Source organism: Procambarus clarkii, chromosome 31 (genome assembly GCF_040958095.1).
Source record: "Procambarus clarkii isolate CNS0578487 chromosome 31, FALCON_Pclarkii_2.0, whole genome shotgun sequence".
Classification (NCBI taxonomy): domain Eukaryota; kingdom Metazoa; phylum Arthropoda; class Malacostraca; order Decapoda; family Cambaridae; genus Procambarus; species Procambarus clarkii.
The window spans coordinates 18,494,481-18,520,980 of record NC_091180.1 but is presented as its reverse complement, the minus strand read 5'-3'; the positions used below and the strand labels follow the sequence as shown (position 1 = coordinate 18,520,980).

The following is a 26,500-nucleotide window of genomic DNA, read 5'->3' as shown; positions in this document are numbered from 1 at the left end:
ACCTGGTGCTTAGGTCGACCTGATGCTTAGGTCGACCTGGTGCTTAGGTCGACCTGGTGCTTAGGTCGACCTGGTGCTTAGGTCGACCTGGTGCTTAGGTCGACCTGGTGCTTAGGTCGACCTGGTGCTTAGGTCGACCTGGTGCTTAGGTCGACCTGATGCTTAGGTCGACCTGGTGCTTAGGTCGACCTGGTGCTTAGGTCGACCTGGTGCTTAGGTCGACCTGATGCTTAGGTCGACCTGGTGCTTAGGTCGACCTGGTGCTTAGGTCGACCCGGTGCTTAGGTCGACCTGGTGCTTAGGTCGACCTGATGCTTAGGTCGACCTGGTGCTTAGGTCGACCTGGTGCTTAGGTCGACCTGGTGCTTAAGTCGACCTGATGCTTAGGTCGACCTGGTACTTAGGTCGACCTGGTGCTTAGGTCGACCTGGTGCTTAGGTCGACCTGGTGCTTAGGTCGACCTGGTGCTTAGGTCGACCTGGTGCTTAGGTCGACCTGGTGCTTAGGTCGACCTGATGCTTAGGTCGACCTGATGCTTAGGTCGACCTGGTGCTTAGGTCGACCCGGTGCTTAGGTCGACCTGGTGCTTAGGTCGACCTGGTACTTAGGTCGACCTGGTGCTTAGGTCGACCTGATGCTTAGGTCGACCTGGTACTTAGGTCGACCAGGTGCTCCCTCCACCAACTACTGGACTTTTTTTCGTGTGCTCGGAAGACACGATATGAAGTTCTGCAGACAAAACAGTTTGGGTGATCAAGCCGTCAAGGAGGAGACCGGACCCCTCACATCTTCTAATGTGTGGTTTGGTCATTACACCTTCAACCACGTTCAGTATTTTTAGATTTAGCTACTTAGAACGAAATGTCCATGTAGCACGGCCTAAGGTGACCCCGTAATACCACGTTATTGTCACTCTGCTTTAGTACCACTCCGTACTTTCCTAATCACCCTTCCTACCAATTAGTACCACCTCCCCCCCCCCCCCCTGAACACCATCCCACGTAATATTACGTCAAATGTAAGACAACGAATGACGTAATCCACTTACAGCTGAGATGTTAATGAGACACGTGACTCTGAGTTCATTAAGTCAGGGTTGTGATTCGGCGATGGCCTCCTTAATGGAGGCAGGTGTGTGAAGCACACCTTAAGTCCCTTAACTCGTAATACCGGGATCGCCGTTCCTTGTAGATATGGGATATGGGAAATGGGATATCAGATATGGAACTCTGTGCTCACCCACCTAAGATATGGGACCATGCAGCAAGCCTCCTGTTGGTGTGGGCTGGTTACGGGCACACCTGTCGTTGTAAGCAGGTGTGTTTACATCTGTGGCAGTTGTAATAATGTCTGTGATGGTTTTAGCGACACCTGGTGTGAGGTGATTGTGGTTGCACCTGTCGTGAGGTGATTGTGGTTACACCTGTCGTGAGGTGATTGTAATTACACCAGGTGTGAAGTGATTGTTGTTACACCTATTGTGAGGTGATTGTAATTACACCAGGTGTGAAGTGATTGTAATTACACCAGGTGTGAAGTGATTGTGGTTACACCTATTGTGAGGTGATTGTAATTACACCAGGTGTGAAGTGATTGTTGTTACACCTGTTGTGAGGTGATTGTGGTTACACCTGTTGTGAGGTGATTGTGGTTGTTGCACAACACACTATCTCACTCTCACATCACTGCGACCATCTTGCCTTCAAGAACAAAAAAGTAACGAAAGTCAATATTTCTTTGATAAACTCAATATTCTTATCTAAAATATTATCGTTTTTCTATTTCGTCCAATACCTGGATATTAATTATTACAACTTGTTCCCAAACTCGAATAACAAAGTTTCTTTTTTTGCATAAAAAAAAGCATGCTAAAAATGTTAACAAAAATATTTTGTATTTGAATAGTTTATTTTTTGTTAGGAAAAATAAGCGAAAAGGGAATGTTATCGTGGAGTATTTTGGGGTGAGTATGCGTCATGTATGAGGGGTGAGGCCCCATGATGTGTAATACTCATAGTATGACCCTGGTTATGTATGATCCCATGTTATTTATGTAGGGATTCCTTGTTATGTATAACTCATCCCATGAATGACCTATGTTATGTATGGCCTATATTATGGATGAGAGAGAGAGAGAGAGAGAGAGAGAGAGAGAGAGAGAGAGAGAGAGAGAGAGAGAGAGAGAGAGAGAGAGAGAGAGAGAGGGAGACAGAGAGGGAGACAGAGAGGGAGACAGAGAGACAGAGAGAGAGAGAGAGAGAGAGAGAGAGAGAGAGAGAGAGAGAGAGAGAGAGAGAGAGAGAGAGAGAGAGAGAGAGAGAGAGAGAGAGAGAGAGAGAGAGACAGAGAGACAGAGAGAGAGACAGAGAGAGAGACAGAGAGAGAGAGAGAGACAGAGAGAGAGACAGAGAGACAGAGAGAGAGACAGAGAGAGAGAGAGACAGACAGACAGAGAGAGAGACAGAGAGAGAGAGAGAGAGAGAGAGAGACAGAGAGAGAGAGAGAGAGAGAGAGAGAGAGAGAGAGAGAGAGAGAGAGAGAGAGAGAGAGAGAGAGAGAGAGAGTATACTCCCCTCACTTCACTCTACCAGCATGCACTCTGTCCACTCTACCTGCATAAATTAACCAGGTGTTAGCGCGGCTACAAATGGCAGTGGACGAGCAAGGTATAATCGACTGAACAACAGCTCCAGATCCTAAAAGAGTGTGAGGAACTCTGTGGTAGAGAGAGGAGGCCAGAGTGCACTATTCTCTCATGTGTGTGAGTACATGTGACTCTACACATGGAACAACATTCACCTGTTATAACCTCGCATTTTTGGCTGTCTGGCTTCTGATGTCACACTTTATATTCTTTTCAAAAAATTTTATTTCCCCGAGTTCCATTAGCTCTTCCGAATTACCTTTTCTTATAATTGTGTTTACAAAAGTGCACAGGTAGGCAAGTATACAATTATTTCAAGTTACTTATACAGTCACTAGTCAAATTATATATATTATTCAACAGCGTAAATTATATATAATTTTAATTTCAATATTCGTAAATTATATATAATTTCAATAACGTAAATTATATACAATTTTTAGAACGCAAAACCCAATGTTATTTTCCAGCACATTTGTTCATCAACCCCCGTCACCCCATCAACCCCCTGCCCCCCCTCCTGCACCCCTCCTCACTACCCCCCCCTACACCCCACCAATCCCATTTCTGGACACAAACCACAAGAATTGAAATTGGCTAAAGCTGAAATCTTGACAGATTTCTCAGTGGGAATATATTATTTGGACTTAATCCTTTCTTATATAAGTAAATCCAGATTCTGTACCAATCTATATTCTTTGGAGTAAATCCTTGAGTGTAAATCCACATTTGGGTAAAGTGGATTTATTTTGTATTAAACCAGCATATTCCTGTGAGTAGATTTGTGTCACTAAATTATTAAACAGATAATATTTTATGAATAAATTATAATTAGCACATTCTTAGTTTAGAAAATCGTTCTCTGAGTAAATCCCTATCAAAATAAATCCTAATATGATCAAAATCCTAGTCTGGGTAAAGGTACTAGTATGTGCAAAATTCTAAGTGTGAGCTAAAGTTTTAGTGTAAGCAAAAGTCTTAGTGTGAGCAAAAGCCCAAGTGTGAGCAAAAGTCCTAGTGTGAACAAAAGTCCAAGTGTGGCGAAAAGTCCAAGTGTAAGCAAAAGTCCAAGAGGTGACTCACCCACGTCCAAGCCGGGGACTTCAGCAACAACATTGGGTCTCGCCCCAGAAGCCAAGACTGCCGTCGGGGTCCAAGGCCAGGTCTTGGAGGACCCCACCACCCACACCTGCACCACTGCCACCCACACCTGCACCCCCGCCACCCACCACGCCCACACGCCCATCCTGACGGGGGCGGCGACCTGGACTCAGAGGCTGGACAAGACCCGGTTTACACCTGAAATGTATAAGATTAGAAGATAAGTCATATATGTTAAACCAACTGAGAGAGAGAGAGAGAGAGAGAGAGAGAGAGAGAGAGAGAGAGAGAGAGAGAGAGAGAGAGAGAGAGAGAGAGAGAGAGAGAGAGAGAGAGAGAGATAATAAAGAAACATCGATATCATAAAAAAAATAATTTTATTTTACGGTAAATTGAAAGGTTGTACAACATAAGCATATTCACACCTCACTATCTTCATCACTGTAACCAAAAGGTAATTCCATATAAGTGTTGGGTCGAACCGAGGAACCAAGAGGTTGAGTCGACCCCAACTCCAGTTTACGTATATTCCAAACAGACAGACATTCATTGTTTTATGACATTATTTTCTTATTTGGTCTCATTTGCATCATTTACGAATGAATCTCATCACACCTCCGAGTATTAGTGTGGAATGGTGCCCAACCACTTGGGCTGGACGGTAGAGCGACGGTAGAGCGTCATGCAGGTCGGCGTTCAATCCCCGACCGTCCAAGTGGTTGGGCACCATTCCTTCCCCCCGTCTCATCCCTTATCCTGACCCCATCCGAGTGCTATATAGTCGTAATGGCTTGGTGCTTCTGATAACTCCCTCTCTCCTTCTCCATGTCGCAATTATGTTCACTCTTCCTCTCTTCTCCTCCTCTTCCTTCTTGCTCTTTGTTCCATCCCCTCATCTCTTATCCCTCTCTTCTTAATCCCCCTTCAGAAGCCTTAGTGAGTAGAAATGCTAGTACCGAGCTCCTCTTTCTTTATAAGGGACGGTATATTAAAGCATATATCAGCCAGGGGAGAGAGAGAGAGAGAGAGAGAGAGAGAGAGAGAGAGAGAGAGAGAGAGAGAGAGAGAGAGAGAGAGAGAGAGAGAGAGAGAGAGAGAGAGAGAGAGACAGGGAGAGAGAGAGAGAGAGAGAGAGAGAGAGAGAGAGAGAGAGAGAGAGAGAGAGAGAGAGAGAGAGAGAGAGAGAGAGAGAGAGAGAGAGAGAAATTAATATCAAGATATAATAAGAACAAAACAAAGTCTTGGGATATAACTATATAGCTACAAATGTGAGAAACATTCCCCGTCTCAACAGCATCCCTCGACCAGTTCAGCATCCTTGTCTCACAGTCTGTCTTCACGCCTGACAAACGCCTCAGACGTGCACAGATATATGCAAAGACAGAATTTAGTAGCAATAAATCTTTCTCACCGTCTCTCTCTCTCTCTCTCTCTCTCTCTCTCTCTCTCTCTCTCTCTCTCTCTCTCTCTCTCTCTCTCTCTCTCTCTCTCTCTCCCTCTCTCTCTCTCTCTCACTCTAATCTTCTATTTTTCTGTTTTTATCTCTTCCTCACTTTCTCTATTTATCGACCTATCTGTCTGTAATTCAGTTTGTGTCTCTTTTGACATTTTTTTTATCAGATTTCTCTGTTAAACGAAAGTCAAAATACATAAATATAGCTTCTCTTATACACGAAAAAATGAGACAAATATACATCACTTAATATGCCACCAAACGTGTATAATAACCTCACTGAGAACACATTCTCATAGCATAATTACGTAACCATCATATTGAAAATAATTCTCTATATTAATTTATATAACCGCAATAATCCACAAATGTATTTTGTATCATGCAATTACATCAATTACATTAACGTCATATTGAATAAAAACACGCCTGAACTTTCAGTTACATAGCGATCATATTTATTGGTGTCAACAAGGTTATATTTCTTCTATTTAAAACAACATTGGAAGTCGTTAATCCACACAAACATCGTTCCCAGATGACCTCGAACGCGAGTCCCATAAATTCTGGCATTAAAAACAAAACTCGTAAATCAGCCATTACCACGGTGGGGGATTTTCTCGGAGGTGGCATCACTGCATATGCAAATCAGAGATAAATGTGGATAAATGGCTGTGGGAGAGTGTGGGAGAGTGTGGAAGAGTGTGGGAGAGTGTGGGAGAGTGTGGGAGAGTGTGGGAGAGTGTGGAAGAGGGTGGGAGAGTGTGGGAATGGTGCTCCTGGGAGCTGTTACACGCTCCTGTCTTGTGGGTGAACACACACATACATGTGTAAGGTAGGTACATATAAGTCAGCACATGCACTCACACACATTCTCACTTGCACTCACACACATGAGTGTGAGTGGTTGTTAGAGTGGTTGTTAGAGAATGGTTGTTAGGGTTTAACCCAAGCAAATACAGTGTAATGAAGATAGGTGTAGGGAGCAGGAGACCAGATACAAGGTATCATTTGGGAGATGAAATACTTCAAGAGTCAGAGAGAGAGAGAAAGACCTGGGGGTTGATATCACGCCAGACCTGTCCCCTTAAGTCCATATCAAGAGGATAACATCAGTGGCATATGCCAGGTTGGCTAACATAAGAACGGCATTCAGAAACTTGTGTAAAGAATCATTCAGAACTTTGTATACCACATATGTCAGACCAATCCTGGAGTATGCGGCTCCAGCATGGAGTCCATATCTAGTCAAGCTTAAAACTAAACTGGAAAAGGTTCAAAGGTTTGCCACCAGACTAGTACCCGAGCTGAGAGGTATGAGCTACGAGGAGAGACTACGGGAATTAAACCTCATGTTACTGGGAAACAAAAGAGTTAGAGGAGACATGATTACCACATACAAGATTCTCAGAGGAATTGATAGGGTAGATAAAGACAGGCTATTTGCCACAAGGGGCACACGCACTAGGGGACACAGGTGTAAACTGAGTGCCCAAATGAGCCATAGGGACGTTAGAAAGAAATCTTTCAGTGTCAGAGTGGTAGACAAATGGAATGCATTAGGAAGTGATGTGGTGGAGGCTGACTCCATACACAGCTTTAAGTGTAGATATAATAGAGCCCAATAGGCTCAGGAACCTGTACACCAGTTGATTGACAGTTGAGAGGCGGGACCAAAGAGCCAGAGCTCAACCCCCGCAAGCACAATTAGGTAAGTACAATTAGGTAAGTACATCGTCACTTGCACTCACACACACACTCTGAATACCACAGGTAAAGTTCCACTCCCCAACTGGTCTCCCAGAGTCAAGTCCCACCCCCAACTGGTCTCCCAGAGTCAAGTCCCACCCCCAACTAGTCTCCCAGAGTCAAGTCCCACCCCCAACTGGTCTCCCAGTGTCAAGTCCCACCCCCAACTGGTCTCCCAGAGTCAAGTCCCACCCCCAACTGGTCTCCCAGTGTCAAGTCCCACCCCAACTGGTCTCCCAGAGTCAAGTCCCACCCCCAACTGGTCTCCCAGAGTCAAGTCCCACCCCCAACTGGTCTCCCAGAGTCAAGTCCCACCCCCAACTGATCTCCCAGAGTCAAGTTCAAGTCCCACCCCCAACTGGTCTCCCAGTGTCAAGTCCGACCTCCAACTGGTCTAAAAGTCCTATCTCATCACAATTTAGCCTGGTATTCATGGGTTATTAATCATACAAGACCAACTTCCACATCTGCACAGGACTTTTAACAGTTTTCAGTTTCATTGTTGTTGACATTATGTCAACATGGGATGACTGGGATGCTCCCGGACGCAGGTTCGAATCCTCGTCACAGCCCTTGTGGATTTGTTCATTATGTGAAGGTCTCGCTGGTGGTGGTGTGTGGAGGTGGGAAAATCTGTTCTCTGTTTGTTTGTAAATTTTGTAACTTGATTTTGTTTGGCTTGCCGCACGCGCGCGCGCGTGTGTGTGTATGTGTATTTGCTACTTTTATTTACTATTTGTATCTGCAAAATCGAGCTATTAGCTCTTGTACCCCGCCTTTCTAAGCAATTTATTTTTCCTCTATTATGTCTACTACATGTATTTAATATATGCAATAGGAATAAGCAAGGGATCGTAAAACAAGGGAAAGAAAAGGAATACGAAAGTGGTCCAGGACGGACCGAAACGTCGCCGTCCCTTCACTTTCTAGTGTGTGGTCTGGTCAACATATTTCAGCCACGTTATTGTGACTCATCGCCTGCTTAATTTCTTATGTTCGTATTTGAATTATTCACTCTAATAGGTCACTTACATGTACTAGGAACACACTAGGGCTTAGGACGGACCATTGCAGGCCTCCACTTGCTATATTTGCCATATATGACCACTATATGATTAAATTAGCAAGACTCAACTACCAAGTCTACGTTTCGTACTGCAGGTTTGAGTAGCATTTCCATGAGACCAGCTCATGGCGTATCGTTCCCCTGGCTCAGCGCCTAGGTGCCAGGTGCCACTGGATCTAGGTGCCAGGTGCCACTGGATCTAGGTGCCAGGTGCCACTGGGTCTAGGTGCCAGGTGCCACTGGATCTATAATTAATATTTGATAACTTGGCGCTTCTCCAGAATAATCACCAAGTTAAGGAAGTTTCATTAGCAATAAGGAGTTCAGGAGGAAGACACAAGCTGGACGCGGGTATACCTGTCTGAGGTAGACTAATATTAACGGTACAATACGTGGGTGTACCTGTCTGAGGTAGACTAATATAAACGGTACAATAGGTGGGTGTACCTGTCTTAGGTAGACTAATATATACGGCACAGGACATGGGTGTACCAGTTTGAGGTAGCAATGCATGCACTCTCCTTGCTCAAGCTGGTGGATGACTGGATGACCGAACGGATGCCTGAGTGACTGGGAGTGAATGGGTGCATATGGCCTCTCACTCATGGGCCACCCGTGACAGCCCTGGGGACAGCTTATACAGTGTAAAGACAGTGAAGAAGAAACAGATATCACAGAGGAGGCAAACTCCCTTCACGGATTAAAAAATTATACAGAATGAAACAAATCAACTACAGGTTGAGAGGCAGGGCCCAGGAGCCGACACACAACCACCCCAAGCACAGGAAGACACGCGCACACACCCACATCAACTGCAGGAAACTGGCTCTCATAATAATTAGAGTGTATAATCCCCACTTAACAAATAAATATTATGTTACCTCTATCACCAATCAGAAACCCGAAAGATTAGCGAAGAAACCATTGAAATAAAGGAGTAAATTTACAGGAGGAAATCGCAGAGGAGAAGAAGAAGGGAAAGAAAATAACAGACAAGAATAAATAGGAAGTAAACATGGAAAGACAATTTACTTCAGGGATATTCCTGCGCGGGCCCTAAGCCTCTGGCTGGCATCCTAAGTGAAAGTCATTACTGTCTCAGGTGCTGGCATGAGTATATATGACTCGCAGCTTCCCTGTAGCAACCTTATGTCCAATGTGTTTAACAACTGTACCCCTCAAATCTCAGTTGAAATCATATGTAGTTTGAAATGCTACACTCTGTTAGATCATTTTCCAGTTGGCTCTCTGGCATTTATCCACAATGCTGATATTTCCTCTATTCTTATGGAATAATATAAATATTATATTATACCAGAACAATATCTACTAGTATGCTGTGTTGGTTGTGTATTTACGAGTATGCTGTGGTGGTTGTGTATTTACGAGTATGCTGTGGTGGTGGTGTATCTGTAGGCAATATTTACACATACACGAGTGTATGTGTATATCTGTGAGTGCAAATATACATACATGTTATAATACAAAACGCACTGATCTCATTTAATGCTACTTACCACATGTATGTGTACTATGTATAATAATCATACATACACCACGAGAAATAATGGTGGCAATAATGTGTTCAACTATTCCACATTTTTTTGTCGTAGACTTTACTGGAAAATGGACTTGCCAGGCCAGGGAGGAGATGGTGTGATGGAGGAGGATAGAGGGGATAGGGTTGACGTGCCAGTCCCAGGAGAAAACTTGTAGCTACCCTCCATCAACTTTCAATCCCCCACTTTCAATTTCTTCCAACTCCTCTCCAAGTCACTGCCCGCCAATATGCCGGAGAGAGACTGCGATATTGTCGAAGTAATCCACATTTCAAACACGAATGGAACTCAACGGGAATATTTAGCATGGTGTTGGATGAGCCGGCTCGCACATCCGGCCCCGGGGGTTACTGGGGAATCCTCTCAAGCCGGCCCTCCAAGTGGCCTCGCCTCCATTAGCGGGATTACCTCCTAGCGAATAGAGGTATTCAATTGTTCGGTCTTGACGTGCATTCGTTAGTACTCAGAACTTGTTTTCCCAAACTCAATAGTCGCCCCTGGAGGATATTTTCCCGTTTTTTATATTTCCGACCAAGTTTAGTTGGGAAGACAAATGATATAATATTTGGTGTTGAAATGCTGCTGCAGGTTCTCAACCTTCCACTGCAACGTTCGACGGTCAATGGCAATTTAACAGTCGATATACCACGACGGCCTCAAGCCCCCCCCCCCCCCGCAACACCCACAACCCCCACAACCCCCTCCCTCTCTTCTCCCTTTAATACACAGGTGGGAAAGGCAGTATACGACTCCTGTCTGACTCCTGTTAGCGGGCTTAGAGCTTTTCCTTCCCTCAGCTCATAGTAAGCCTCACCCTACTCATTTTACACTGGAACAATGTAATGAGTTTACAACCAGGACCCAGATTTACGAAGCAGTTACGCAAGCACTTACGAACGTGTTCATCTTTCTTCAATCTTTGAAGGCTTTGGTTACATTTATTAAACAGTTTACAAGCATGAGAACGTCCCGATCAACTGCTGTTATTGTTATAAACAGCCTCCTGGTGCTCATTAACTGTTTAAAAATTGTTAAGAAACCCGCCAAAGGTTGAGAAAAGATGTACAGGTTCGCAAGTGGTTGCGTAACTGCTTCGTGAATCTGGCACAGGGTTCCCAAATACTGTTGGGTGAACAGAGGTGAGTAGTTAATGATTGGTGCCCAGGGTTGACACGAGCGTGTGTGTGTACTCACCTAGTTGTGCTTGGGGGGGGGGTTGAGCTTTGGCTCTTTGGTCCCGTTTCTCAACCGTCAATCAACTGGTGTACAGGTTCCTGAGCCTACTGGGCTCTATCATATCTACAATTGAAACTGTGTACGGGGTCAGCCTCCACCACATCACTGCCTAATGCATTCCATCTGTTACCCGCCAAACACACACCGAAACTACGACGTTGGTACAACGTTCGAACAAGTTTTAACACCTCCTAACCAGTTATAACAACCAATATAACAAGTCGTAACAACGTTCTAATACGTCATAAACACGTTAAGCCAAGATGTAATAACTTTATTACTAGTTATAACAAGCGGAAAATAGAGACAGTTTCGGTTTGTGTTTCCAGGGTAACTACTCTGACACTGAAAAAATTCTTTCTAACGTCCCTGTGGCTCATGTGGGTACTCAGTTTCCACCTGTGTCCCCTTGTTCGCGTACCACCAGTGTTAAACAGTTTATCCTTATCTACCCTGTCAATTCCCCTGAGGATTTTGTAGGTAGAAATCATGTCTTCCCTTACTCTTCTGTCTTCCAGTGTCCTGCGGTGCATTTCCCGCAGCCTTTCATCGTAACTCATGCCTCTTAGTTCTGGGTCTAGTCTAGTGGCATACCTCTGAACTTTTTCCAACTTCGTCTTGTGCTTGACAAGGTACGGCCTCCATGCTGGGGCCGCATACTCCAGGATTGGTCTTACATATGTGGTGTACAAGATTCTGAATGATTCCTTACACAGGTTCCTGAACGCTGTTCTGATATTAGCCAGCCTCGCATATGCCGCAGACGTTATTCTTTTTATGTGGGCTTCAGGAGACAGGTTTGGTGTGATATCAACTTATAGATCTTTCTCTTTGTCCGTTTCATGAAGTACTTCAAGTACTTCATCTACTATTCTGTATCCTGTGTCTGGCCTCCTGTTTCCACCGCCTAGTTTCATTACTTTGCATTTACTCGGGTTGAACTTTACCAGCCATTTGTTGGACCATTCATTCAGTCTGTCTAGGTCATCTTGTAGCCTCCTACTATCATCCTCTGTTTCAATCCTCCTCATAATTTTAGCATCATCAGCAAACAGTGAGAAAAACGAGTCTATACCCTCTGGGAGATCATTTACAGTATAGGTCCAAGGACTGACCCCTGCGGGACTCCACTGGTGACGTTTCGCCAATCTGAGACCTCACCCCTCACAGTGACTCGTTGTCTCCTGTTGCTTAGATACTCCCTTATCCAATGGAGTACCTTCCCTTTCACTCCAGACTGCATCTCCCGCTTTTTCACTAGCCTCTTGTGTGATACTTTGTCAAAGGCTTTCTGGCAATAAAAAAATATGCAGTCTGCCCACCCATCTTTTTCTTGCCTGAGTTTTGTTGCCTGGTCGTAGAATTCAATTAATCCTGTGAGGCAGGACTTACCATCCCTGAACCCATGTTGATGCTGTGTTACAAAGTTCTTTCGCTCGAGATGTTCCACTAGCTTTTTTCGCACAATCTTCTCCATCAGCTTGCATAGTATGCAGGTTAGGGACACTGGCCTGTAGTTGAGTGCCTCCTGTCTATCTCCTTTCTTATATATCAGGACTACATTAGCTGCTTTCCAAATTCTTGGCAGTTCCCCTGTTGCCAGTGATTTGTTATACACTATGGAGAGTGGCAGGCACAGTGCATCTGCTCCTTCCTTTAGTATCCAAGGGGAGATTCCATCTGGGTCTATAGCCTTTGTCACATCCAACTCTAGTAAACACTTCCTTACTTCCCCACTGGTAATCTCAAACTCTTCGAGTGGTTCCTGGTTAACTATTCCCTCTCTTAACTCTGGAATTTCTCTTTGCTCTAAGGTGAAGACCTCCTGTAATTTCTTATTCAGTACCTCGCACACTTCCTTGTCGTTTGTAGTGAATCCTTCTGCCCCTACCCTTGTGTGTGTGTGTGTGTGTGTGTGTGTGTGTGTGTGTGTGTGTGTGTGTGTGTGTGTGTGTGTGTGTGTGTGTGTGTGTGTGTGTGTGTGTGTGGGTGTGGGTGTGTGTTTGCGTGTGTGTGCGTGCGTGCCGCCTGTCATCTACTAGTCCAACAGGCTACACCCCACAACAGCTGTAACTCTGAGATACATATTTTATTTACTGCTAGGTGAACAGAGGTATCAGGTCGAAGGTAGCATTTCCTAAACGAATCCGTCATGCCGCGGCGATTGAACCCGTGATCCTCGGGTGTGAGCTGATGATGTAGCACACTGCGCCACGGAACCCCTCCCTCTCCCTCTCCCTCTCTCTCCCTCCCTCTCTCTCTCCCTCCCTCCCTCCCTCCCTCCCTCCCTCCCTCCCTCCCTCCCTCCCTCCCTCCCTCCCTCCCTCTCCCTCTCTTCCTCCCTCCCTCTCTCTCTCTCCCTCTCTTCCTCCCTCCCTCTCTCCCTCTCCCTCTCTCCCTCCCTCCCCTCACAACATAGCCCGAGACTAGAGAGTGAACAAACAACACGGCGTGAACAAACAACACGGCGTGAACAAACAACACGGCGTGAACAAACAACACGGCGTGAACAAACAACACGACGTGAACAAACAACACGGCGTGAACAAACAACACGGCGTGAACAAACAACACGGCGTGAATAAACAGTTTCAGCATGTGAAGCTGTCTCATGAGGCTTCAAGTTTCACTTCCAGTAACAGTTTAGTCTGGTCGTCGACTTAACACTTTCACAGCTTCAGTCAGCTTAGTTTCACCGAGTTTTACTTACACATAAACGATGCTTATGTTACATTGTGGTACACTATGGTACACTGTGGTACACTATGGTAGACTGTGGTATACTATGGTAGACTGAGGTACACTATGGTAGACTGTGGTAAACTATGGTACACTGTGGTACACTGGTACATTATGGTACACTGGTACACTATGGTACACTGTGGTACACTGTGATGCACTGTGGTACACTATGGTACACTGTGGTACATTGTGGTACACTGTGGTGCACTATGGTACACTGCAGTACACTGTGGTACACTATGGTAGACTGTGGCACACTGTGGTACACTGTGGTACACTATGGTACACTGTGGTACATTGTGGTACACTGTGGTGCACTATGGTACACTGCAGGACACTGTGGTACACCATGGTAGACTGTGGTACACTGCGGTACACTATGGTAGACTGTGGTACACTATGGTACACTGTGGTACACTATGGTAGACTGTGGTACGCTATGGTACACTGTGGTACATTGTGGAACACTGGTACATTGTGGCACACTATGGTACACTGTGGTAGACTGTGGTACACTATGGTACACTGTGGTACACTGTGGCACATTGCGGCACACTGTGGTACACTGTAGTACACTGTGGTACGCTGTAGTACGCTATGGTACACCGTGGTACACTGTGGTACACCGTGGTACACTGTGGTACACCGTGGTACACTGTGGTACACTGTAGTACACCGTGGTACACTGTGGTACACTGTAGTACACTGTGGTACACTGTAGTGCACTGTGGTACACTGTAGTACTGTAGTACACTGTGGTACACTGTAGTACACTGTGGTACACTGTGGTACACCGTGGTACACTGTAATACACTGGTACACTGTAGTACACTGTGGGACACTGTGGTACATTGTGGCACACTGTGGCACACTGTGGTACACTGTAGTACAGTGGTACATTGTGGTACACTGTAGTACAGTGGTACATTGTGGTACACTGTGGTACACTGTAGTACACTGTGGTACACTGTGGTACACTGTGGTACATTGTGGTACACTCACCTCACAACCAAAGTCCAAGACCACATCTCCCAAACCAAGATGGGACATGGGAGAGGAGCATAGGAGAGGAGCATGGAAGAGCAGCATGGGAGAGGAGCATGGGAGAGGAGCATGACAGAGCAGCATGGGAGAGGAGCCTGGGAGAGGAGCCTGGGAGAGGAGCATGGGAGAGACACACCGTGGGAGCAGGTCTGGACGCTCTCGTGTGGTGTGTATTTTACGGTGGTCCGGTGCGGCAGATGTCATCCAATCTACGGCGCGGGGCCACGCTAGCCCCCAGCACGCTATTTGGGGGAGTGGGGGGCTGGAGAGGGGTTGTGGGGGCTAGGGAGGGGTTGTGGGGGCTGGGGAGGGGTTGTGGGGGCTGGGGAGAGGTTGTGGGGGCTGGGGAGAGGTTGTGGTGGCTGGGGAGAGGTTGTGGGGGCTGGGGAGGGGTTGTGGGGGCTGGGGAGGGGTTGTGTGGGGCTGGGGAGGTGTTGTGGGGGCTGGGGAGAGGCTGTGGTGGCTGGGGAGAGGTTGTGGGGGCTGGGGAGGGGTTGTGGGGGCTGGGGAGGGTTTGTGGGGGCTGGGGAGGGGTTGTGGGGGGCTGGGGAAAGGTTGGGGGGGGCTGGGGAGAGGTTGTGGGGGCTGGGGAGAGGTTGTGGGGGCTGGGGAGAGGTTGTGGGGCTGGGGAGAGGTTGTGCGGGCTGGGGAGGGGTTGTGGGGGGCTGGGGAGGGGTTGTGGGGGGCTGGGGAGGGGTTTTGTGGGGCTGGGGAGGGGTTGTGGGGGCTGGGGAGAGGTTGTGGGGGCTGGGGAGAGGTTGTGGGGGCTGGTGAGGGGTTGTAGAGGCTGGGGAGGGTTTGTGGGGGCTGGTGAGGGGTTGTGGGGGGCTGGGGAAATGTTGGGGGGGCTGGGGAGAGGTTGTGGGGGCTGGGGAGAGGTTGTGGGGACTGGAGAGAGGTTGTGGGGGCTAGGGAGAGGTTGTGGGGGGCTGGGGAGGGGTTGTGGGGGCTGGGGAGGTGTTGTGGAGGCTGGGGAGGGGTTGTGGGGGCTGGGGAGGGGTTGTGGGGGCTGGGGAGGGGTTGTGGGGGCTGGGGAGAGGTTGTGGGGGCTGGGGAGAGGTTGTGGGGGCTGGGGAGGGGTTGTGGGGGCTGGGGAGGGGTTGTGGGGGCTGGGGAGAGGTTGTGGGGGCTGGGGAGGGGTTGTGGGGGGCTGGGGAGGGGTTGTGGGGGCTAGGGAGGGGTTGTGGGGGCTGGGGAGGGGTTGTGGGTGGCTGGGGAGGGGTTGTGGGGGCTGGGGAGGGGTTGTGGGGGCTGGGGAGGGGTTGTGGGGGTTGGGGAGAGGTTGTGGGGGCTGGGGAGGGGTTGTGGGGGCTGGGGAGGGGTTGTGGGGGCTGGGGAGGGGTTGTGGGGGCTGGGGAGGGGTTGTGTGGGGCTGGGGAGGGGTTGTGGGGGCTGGGGAGAGGTTGTGGTGGCTGGGGAGAGGTTGTGGGGGCTGGGGAGGGGTTGTGGGGGCTGGGGAGGGTTTGTGGGGGCTGGGGAGGGGTTGTGGGGGGCTGGGGAAAGGTTAGGGGGGGCTGGGGAGAGGTTGTGGGGGCTGGGGAGAGGTTGTGGGGGCTGGGGAGAGGTTGTGGGGCTGGGGAGAGGTTGTGGGGGCTGGGGAGGGGTTGTGGGGGGCTGGGGAGGGGTTGTGGGGGGCTGGGGAGGGGTTTTGTGGGGCTGGGGAGGGGTTGTGGGGGCTGGGGAGAGGTTGTGGGGGCTGGGGAGAGGTTGTGGGGGCTGGTGAGGGGTTGTAGAGGCTGGGGAGGGTTTGTGGGGGCTGGTGAGGGGTTGTGGGGGGCTGGGGAAATGTTGGGGGGGCTGGGGAGAGGTTGTGGGGGCTGGGGAGAGGTTGTGGGGACTGGAGAGAGGTTGTGGGGGCTAGGGAGAGGTTGTGGGGGGCTGGGGAGGGGTTGTGGGGGCTGGGGAGGTGTTGTGGAGGCTGGGGAGGGGTTGTGGGGGCTGGGGAGGTGTTATGGGGGCTGGGGAGGTGTTGTGGGGCTTGGGGAGGTGTTATGGGGGCTGGGGAGGGGTTGTGGGGGCTGGGGAGGTGTTATGGGGGCTGGGGAGGGGTTGTGGGGGGCTGGTGAGAGGTTGTGGGGGCTGGGGAGAGGGTTGTGGGGGGCTGGGGAGGGGTTGTCGGGGCTGGGGAGGTGTTATGGGTGCTGGGGAGGGGTTGTGAGGGCTGGAGAGGTGTTATGGGGGCTGGGGAGGGGTTGTGGGGCTGGGGAGGTGTTATGGGGGCTGGGGAGGTGTTATGTGGGCTGGGGAGGGGTTGTGGGGGGCTGGTGAGAGGTTGTGGGGGCTGGGGATAGGGTTGTGGGGGCTGGGGAGGGGTTGTGGGGGCTGGGGAGGGGTTGTGGGGGGCTAGGGAGGGGTTGTGGGGGGCTGGGGAGGGGTTGTGGGGGGCTAGGGAGGGGTTGTGGGGGCTGGGGAGAGGTTGTGGGGGGCTGGGGAGGGGTTGTGGGGGCTGGGGAGGTGTTATGGGGGCTGGGGAGGGGTTGTGGGGGCTGGAGAGGTGTTATGGGGGCTGGGGAGGGGTTGTGGGGGCTGGGGAGGTGTTATGGGGGCTGGGGAGGTGTTATGGGGGCTGGGGAGGGGTTGTGGGGGGCTGGTGAGAGGTTGTGGGGGCTGGGTAGAGAATTGTGGGGGCTGGGTAGGGGTTGTGGGGGCTGGGGAGGTGTTATGGGGGCTGGGGAGGTGATATGGGGGCTGGGGAGGGGTTGTAGGGGCTGGAGAGAGGTTGTGGGGGCTGGGGAGGGTTGTGGGGGCTGGGGAGGGGTTGTGGGGGGCTGGGGAGGGGTTGTGGGGGGCTAGGGAGGGGTTGTGGGGGCTGGGGAGAGGTTGTGGGGGGCTGGGGAGGGGTTGTGTGGGGCTGGGGAGGGGTTGTGGGGGCTGAGGAGGGGTTGTGTGGGGCTGGGGAGGGGTTGTGGGGGCTGGGGAGGGGTTGTGGGGGGCTGGGGAGGGGTTGTGGGGGGCCTGGGGAGGGGTTGTGGGGGCTGGGGAGGGGTTGTGGGGGGCTGGGGAGGGGTTGTGGGGACTGGGGAGGTGGAAGAGAAGTAGGGGAGGAGGAAAAATAATAAGCGAGGTAAGGAGGTAAGTGAGGTAATTAAGTGAGGTAATAAGTAAGGAGCGGAGAGTAGAGGGAAGAGGGGGTGTAGGGGGGAGGGGGCCATGGGAGAGGTGGGAGGGGGCCATGGGAGAGGGGGGAGGGGACCATGGGAGAGGTGGGAGGGGGCCATGGGAGAGGTGGGAGGGGGGCCATTGGAGAGGGGCCATGGGAGAGATGGGAGGGGGCCATGGGAGAGGTGGGAGGAGGGCCATGGAAGAGGTGGGAGGGGGGGCCATGGGAGAGGTGGGAAGGGGACCATGGGAGAGATGGGAGGGGAGCCATGGGAGAGGTGGGAGGGGGGCCATGGGAGAGGTGGGAAGGGGACCATGGGAGAGATGGGAGGGGGCCATGGGAGAGGTGGGAAGGGGACCATGGGAGAGATGGGAGGGGGGGGCCATGGGAGAGAAGGAACAGTGAACCTGTAATAAATTAGTGACCTTACATATGTAAGGATAAATGTCTCATTTAAATTTTCAAACTATATACCTGAATTTACCTGAGGGTCGCCCTCCTTAGTGGCCTCGACGGGGACAGGAAGCCGGCGGAGGCTTATTTAAACCCCTTCCATTATTCCTGAGGAAATTTTCCAGTTGGAGTTTAAAACAGAAAATTACATACACCATTGTATACTTAAAACATATTTATATACACTCGTAAACATTCAGATCACATTTATACATACTCATATACACTCAGAACCTTCTTATTAACTCAGAACACACTTATATAAAATTATATACACCCAGAACACAATTATATACATTCCTGAACACTTTTGTATACACAGGTTCACTCAGAAAGCAATTTTATGCATTCGTGCGCATTCAGAATACACTTGTATACACTCGATGCACTCAGAACACATAATCCCACACAAAACATAATATACAAACATACACAAACACATGCACGCAACATACACATGCTCAACATTCATATGAATTACACCCAACGCTTTAACCAACACATACATGCGCTCAGTATAGAAATATACACACACACACACACACACACACACACACACGTACATACACTCTGTAGCAACACTCATGTATGTATATACGCTTAGTGTAGCAACACGCACACATATACATGTACATACACTCAGTATAGCAACTCACATACACAAATGCGCTAAGTGTAACAACTCGCATACACAAATGCGCTAAGTACACCAACACACACACACACACACACACACACACACACACACACACACACACACACACATACACACACACACACACACACACACACACACACACACACACACCAGTATGATTTAAACGCTAACAAAACCCCATAAAAGCTACTAACGCTCACAAAAACACACACACAGCATGCAAACACACTGAGGCATACAACGAAAGCATTCAGTATTCCTGTGAAAAGTATTTAACACACTCGAATAAGTTGAAGTCACTGAATATTCTGCGCCAAATCGCGCGCCAAACATTCCGATTTTTTCATCGCTTCAAACCCCACGTTGGCATTCCTATACCTGGCAGTTAATTATCAAAATTGTGTAAATTCTGAATTCCTAGACACGACTTTATAGAAGCGGCGATCAAGAGGAAATACATTTTCCTAAAGGATTATATTCTGGTTTATTTATTTTTTGAGGGGGAAAGAGGATGGTTTAGGAGAGACTTAGTTTTTTTTAGTTTGGTTTACATCAAAGTTGATTGAAGGATTTAAAATGAAAAATGAAATAAAAATATGTTGACCTTCGTTTGCTTGATTTTTGTGGTGTTTTTTTGGTTTATTAATTGGTTTTGTGTGTACCTATCTAGGTGTACTCACCTAGGTGTACTCACCTAGGTGTACTCACCTAGGCGTACTCACCTAGGTGTACTCACCTAGGTGTACTCACCTAGGTGTACTCACCTAGGTGTACTCACCTAGGTGTACTCACCTTGGTGTACTTATCTAGATGTACTTACACAGATGAACACAGAAAGGAACTTAGTCTGCAACAGCCTCACATACACTTCACAGACGGACCAGAAGACCAACAGAGACCAGAATCTGGAGCTGCAGTTCAGGCAAGAAATTTGACAGGTGGAGACTCAACCAGGTGTTCAAGCTCATAGAGATGCTTGCCATTGAAAAGGCTTTTGAACATTCCCTTCCTGAACACTGACAACAAGTTGTCATACAGAGTCGTGAACTACCATTGAAACCTTGCAACAAGAACACTTGTGTGACAACATCCATTTGACCACAAAGTGTTCAGTGTTTGCATTAATGCAAACATTCAAACATCAAGGCCATCGAATACTTATCAACTGGGTGCCAGGTCATGTAGGAATACTAGGGAATGACATTGAAGATGAAACTGTAATACTTGTATCTAAGAGGAAGAGTGTAGACATTTACATATCACAGTCTAAATACACATTTAGAAAATAATTGGTTGAAGTAGTCAATCACCGATGAACAACTTTTGACGAAAGAGAAAAATAGGAAAACAGAAATGCAATTACACTGCATCAGGCTTTCGATACCCAAGTGCTTAGGCTTACAGGTTCCAGAAGAAGAGATGAAATGTCACCATTGTGGAGAAATGCCCAACACACCACTGGAACATTTTCTGACACAATACAAAGTTAGAAACAATGTATGATTCCCAATATGATTTAGCAGCGCAGTTGTTAAACACACTGGACATAATCCTACAAAAGCCAACATACGAGTCATAACTACCCATCCACCGCTTGATTAAGGCAGAAATGAGCAACACTTTGTGGGCCAGCCAGAGGCTAAGGGCCCGCGCAGGAATATCCCTGCCAAACACATAGATATACTCACCTAGATAAACTTATCTATTTGTACTTTATCTTATCTTTATGACTTTGTGCTGTGCATGCATAGAGTCAACCCAAAATGTCTCGGACCATTTCTGAAGTGTATCATGGTCTTCCTGGCCAAAACTCTTTTCATTAACTTAACATTGACCGTAATACACAGAGAAGTCACATTAACGTGTGATTTATCAGAGAAAAAAATCTTACGAAGAAATTGTTTATCGACTGTAAACAAGTGTGTGTGTGTGTGTGTGTGTGTGTGTGTGTGTGTGTGTGTGTGTGTGTGTGTGTGTGTGTGTGTGTGTGTGTGTGTGTGTGTTTACTAGTTGTGTTTTTGCGGGGGTTGAGCTTTGCTCTTTCGGCCCGCCTCTCAACTGTCAATCAACTGTTTACTAACTATTTTTTTTTCCACACCACACACACACACCCCAGGAAGCAGCCCGTGACAGCTGACTAACTCCCAGGTACCTATTTACTGCTAGGTAACAGGGGCACTTAGGGTGAAAGAAACTTTGCCCATTTGTTTCTGCCTCGTGCGGGAATCGAACCCGCGCCACAGAATTACGAGTCCTGCGCGCTATCCACCAGGCTACGAGGCCCCGAGGCCGAGGGTGTGTGTGTGTGTGTGTGTGTGTGTGTGTGTGTGTGTGTGTGTGTGTGAGTGTGAGTGTGAGTGTGTGTGTGTGTGTGTGTGTGTGTGTGTGTGTGTGTGTGTGTGTGTGTGTGTGTATGTGTGTGTGTGCGCGCGTGCGCGTGATGGTAACTCGCGCGCACACTAGTGAGGGTTTAATTTCCCCAGCCCACGTGTTGTGAACTCTGCCACTAGCAATTACCTCCACGAACCAATTTAAGTTTCATTCTGTTTCAGAAGGTTGAGTCGATACGTGAAGAGTCGACACACCTTCACGCAGCGAAGGAATATACTGATGATACCACGATGAGAGAGAGAGAGAGAAAGAGAGAGAGAGAGAGAGAGAGAGAGAGAGAGAGAGAGAGAGAGAGAGAGAGAGAGAGAGAGAGAGAGAGAGAGAGAGAGAGAGAGAGAGAGAGACAGAGAGAGACAGAGAGAGAGACAGAGAGAGAGACAGAGAGAGAGAGAGAGAGAGAGAGAGAGAGCAGAGAGAGAGAGAGAGAGAGAGAGAGAGAGAGAGAGAGAGAGAGAGAGAGAGAGAGAGAGAGAGAGAGAGAGAGAGAGAGAGAGAGAGAGAGAGAGAGCAATCATTGACCAATCAGCAAGTATAATTTATTACCAATCAAAGCTCCGGACTTAAGTAAACTCTGAGTGTACTATACAGCGAGAAGCAGCGTACACCTCTCCATACATACACACTTGGGTGTACGATCTACCCAAGTATATTATTTCATACCTCTGGGTACGATGCTTTTATCTCGTACGAGCTTGGAAACCCCCGCGGGTATAATGATGCCTGCTTGCGTGCGGTACTTCACATACAAGCCAACGGTAGCTTAAACCAACAGATGTTGACAACAACAGTAGATGACACCAACAGTAGAGTAGATCCAGTAGTAGTAGATCCAACAGTAGAGTAATCCAACAGTAGATCAGACCAATAGTAGATTACACCAACAGTTCACTAAGTCAATAGGTTAAACAAACAATAGGTTAAATCAATAATAGGTTAAGCCAGAAATGGGTTAAGGAAATAATAGGTTAAGCCAGTAATAGGTTAAGCCAGTAATAGGTTAAGCCAGTAATAGGTTAAGTCAGTAATAGGTTAAGCCAGTAACAGGTTAAGCCAGTAATAGGTTAAGCCAGTAATAGGTTAAGCCAGTAATAGGTTAAACCAGGAATAGATTAAGCCAGGAATAGGTTAAGCCAGGAATAGGTTAAGCCAGTAATAGGTTAAGCCAGTAATAGGTTAAGCCAGTAATAGGTTAAGCCAGTAATAGGTTAAACCAGGAATAGATTAAGCCAGGAATAGATTAAGCCAGGAATAGGTTAAGCCAGTAATAGGTTAAGCCAGTAATAGGTTAAGCCAGTAATACGTTAAGCCAGGAATAGGTTAAGCCAGTAATAGGTTAAGCCAGGAATAGGTTAAGCCAGTAATAGGTTAAGCCAGTAATAGGTTAAGCCAGTAATAGGTTAAGCCAGAAATAGGTTAAGCCAGTAATAGGTTAAGCCAGTAATAGGTTAAGCCAGGAATAGGTTAAGCCAGGAATAGGTTAAGCCAGTAATAGGTTAAGCCAGTAATAGGTTAAGTCAGTAACAGGTCAAGCCAGTAACAGGTCAAGCCAGTAATAGATTAAGCCAGTAATAGGTTAAGCCAGTAATAGGTTAAGCCAGAAATAGGTTAAGCCAGGAATAGATTAAGCCAGTAATAGGTTAAGCCAGTAATAGGTTAAGCCAGGAATAGGTTAAGCCAGAAATAGGTTAAGCCAGGAATAGATTAAGCCAGGAATAGGTTAAGCCAGGAATAGATTAAGCCAGGAATAGGTTAAGCCAGAAATAGATTAAGCCAGGAATAGGTTAAGCCAGGAATAGGTTAAGCCAGAAATAGATTAAGCCAGGAATAGGTTAAGCCAGAAATAGATTAAGCCAGTAATAGATTAAGCCAGGAATAGGTTAAACCATCACTTGAACCCATAAATCATAACAATAAATTCCTATATAATGATATATAATGATAGAACTTTAAAATCCTGTTCAGCATGTGATTACATTCATACTGTCCTCACACTTAATGCGCCCCAATTTTGACGCTATTAGCCACAGCATTAAAATTCTTGCAGTTTACATAAACTACAAACAGCTATATATTGACATTTTCTCTAGTTAATGAGCTTAGGCCTAGATATGTTGGGGTCGGGTGCAAAAGATATCACGTTGAGGGTTAAGGATAACCCACGTGATATAATACCGAATGCAAGCGAATTGTAAAGTCCGCTTGTAAAGTCCGGTTGAAAAGTCCGCTTGTAAAGGCTGCTTGTAAAGGTTGCTTGTAAAGGCTGCTTGTAAAGTCCGCTTGAAAAGTCCGCTTGTAAAGGCTGCTTGTAAAGGTTGCTTGTAAAGGCTGCTTGTAAAGTCCGCTTGTAAAGTCCGCTTGAAAAGTCCGCTTGTAAAATCCGCTTGTAAAGACTGCCTGTAAAGTCTTATATGAACGGCAGTTTTCAAAATTCCGTTGCCAACAGCAAAAGGTTTGTGAACACATTAAACAATTATTCTTTTATACATAATACAGAAGAAATTAAGGCTTAAAAATATACATTTTCCCCGTAAATACATACTACTACAAACTGAAATGATGCGGGTGTCGAACCGGGACCTTTGGGTGTTTCAAGCACATTAGCAAACCAAATGCTGAACTGGAACATGGCACCCCAGTTCGAATCCACCTGGCGTTCTTTGGATTTAAATTCGTACATGATATTGTGAAGTTCTCAGTTATGCTGTCGAAATATATTAACATATATATTAAGATATTTCCATATACTGTATTTATATATTTTCAGTATAAATATATATATATATATATATATATATATATATATATATATATATATATATATATATATATATATATATATATATATTAACAAACAAGACAAAAGAGATTACAAAAATAAATGTACATTAAACATGGAACAAACATGGAACAAAGCTGGAACAAAGCTGGAACAAACATGGAACAAAGCTGGAACAAACATGGAACAAAGCTGGAACAAACATGGAACAAAGCTGGAACAAACATGGAACAAATATGGAACAAACATGGAACAAAGCTGGAACAAACATGGAACAAAGATGGAACAAAGCTGGAACAAACATGGAACAAACATGGAACAAAGCTGGAACAAACATGGAACAAAGCTGGAACAAACATGGAACAACGCTGGAACAAACATGGAACAAAACTGGAACAAACATGGAACAAAACTGGAACAAACATGGAACAAACATATTCAAACATAAACAGACTTGGCGAGATATCGTCAAAATTCCAATAGGCAAAATTTTCGAGAAAATAAGTGCGTGCATCTGTACATGTTTGAATACGAGAGTTGATTAATTTTGATGCTGAGGAAAAAATAGCGTTGCTGAGTTGATTAAACGATAGCGATTGGGCAACATTCGGAGTAGATGTGAGCGGAACATGTCATTCAGATGATGAAATATTAATTAAGACATGATCGTTAGTTCATTTGGGGGAGCAAATTGGCTGTTTGATGAGGCTATGTTGATGACTGTTTTGTTTGTTTTGTTTGTGAATTGAAAAACATTTTGATGCATGACGGAGAGAGAATGTGGGTAGCACACTCGCCTAGCGCCACCGGAACGATTTCGGCTGGGTTCGAGCCCCGTCAAAGATGAGTCGCCCCTGCTCGCCCAATATAACCAAATGACCCTTATGGTTAGCGGGACATGAGCTGAGGACAGATTAGGATAGTGAGATGAGCTGAGGGAGGTAGGAGTCCTGAGTTTGTTAGCTGGAGGCAGGATAAGGCATCCCTCGCCTCCAACTGTGGCTCACAGATGACTACAAGCTCATCCTCCGCCATAAACTTACTTAAATATACCTCTATACAATATCCACAATGTTTATCAGACCGATGTCATTGATCAGTCATAAACATTCACAGATGTAGGATAATTCTCAGCTTAATTCTCAGAAATAATTATGCAGGATTATTATTTCGGCCGCTGATATTGACTTAAAGAGATAATTGAATAAGAAACATATACACAAAAGGGATTTGACTACAATATACAAGATTACGAGAAACTAATTGCAAACGAGGGATCAGGTGTGTATTTCGTGCTGAAGTTGTATCTTCCAGGACTGGCCTAATGTACCCGGGTTTTGTATTTTCTTGTATATATCCCATACGTTCTTAAAAATATTTCTTACAAAGTGACCCGAATGCCAACAAATAAGTTTCCTTTGAGTCTATGATTTCATGTTCTTGAAGATGAAAGTTTCAGGAGCTCTTCTGTCAGTTTTGTTGATTCCTGTTACTATTTTGTATGTAGTGATCATGTCACCTCTTCATCTATCTTGCTATATTTGATATATTTGACACCTCTAGCCTCTTCTTTCATGTCTAGAAACAATTTATAATAACTATACTATATATAATATGGATAATGTGCATATCTTTGAACCTTATCCAGTTTATTGATGCGATTCTAAAGATATGGGCATCATACCACCGATGCATATTCAAAATTTGGTCTCACGATGGTCCTCGGTGAAATTTACTATTTGTACCTGCAGAATCGAGCTATAAGTTCTTGGACCCCGCCTTTCTCACCAATCTATTTTTCCTCTATTATATCTACTACATATATTTCTCTACAACACACACACACACGCCTGTAGCAGCTGTCTAACTCCCACGTACCTATTTTACTGCTAGGTAACAGGGGCATTCAGGGTGAAAGAACCTTTGCCCATTTGTTTTTGCCTCGTGCGGGAATCGAACCCGCGCCACAGAATTACGAGTCCTGCGCGCTATCCACCAGGCTACCTGGCCCCCTGTGACTGTGTGTGTGTGTGTGTGTGTGTGTGTGTGTGTGTGTGTGTGTGTGTGTGTGTGTGTATGTGTGTGTGTGTGTGTGTGTGTGTGTGTGTGTGTGTGTGTGTGTGTGTGTGTGTGTGTGTGTGTGTGTGTGTGTATGTGTGTGTGTGTATGTGTATGTGTATGTGTGTGTGTGTGTGTGTGTGTGTGTGTATGTGTGTGTGTGTGTGTGTGTGTGTGTGTGTGTGTGTGTGTGTGTGTGTGTGTGTGTGTGTGTGTGTGTGTGTGTGTGTGTGTGTGTTTGTGTGTGTGTGTGTGTAAACAGAGAGGACCAACATCAAGGGGAAGAAGCCATAACTTGTTCAACTCAAGACAATGCAACAAAGAATATTAAATACGCTGGAAATTTCTTCTGTCCTTGGAAGAGGTAAGTGCGTGCAGAGAGAGAGAGGGGGAGAGAGAGAGAGAGAGAGAGAGAGAGAGAGAGAGAGAGAGAGAGAGAGAGAGAGAGAGAGAGAGAGAGAGAGAGAGAG

General features: G+C 46.8%; 1 protein-coding gene across 3 annotated transcripts in view; it reads right to left on the bottom strand.

Moving 5' to 3' along the window:
• The window catches only part of LOC123758679 (uncharacterized), a 465,943-nt gene that overhangs the window by 137,562 nt on the left and 301,881 nt on the right, over positions 1-26,500 (bottom strand). For all 3 annotated transcript variants that reach the window (XM_069334423.1, XM_069334425.1, XM_069334424.1), the window contains exon 3: positions 3,728-3,943. In XM_069334423.1, the coding sequence (XP_069190524.1) occupies positions 3,728-3,890 (163 nt within the window). In that variant the 5' untranslated portion in view covers positions 3,891-3,943. The remainder of the gene's footprint in view (positions 1-3,727; positions 3,944-26,500) is intronic.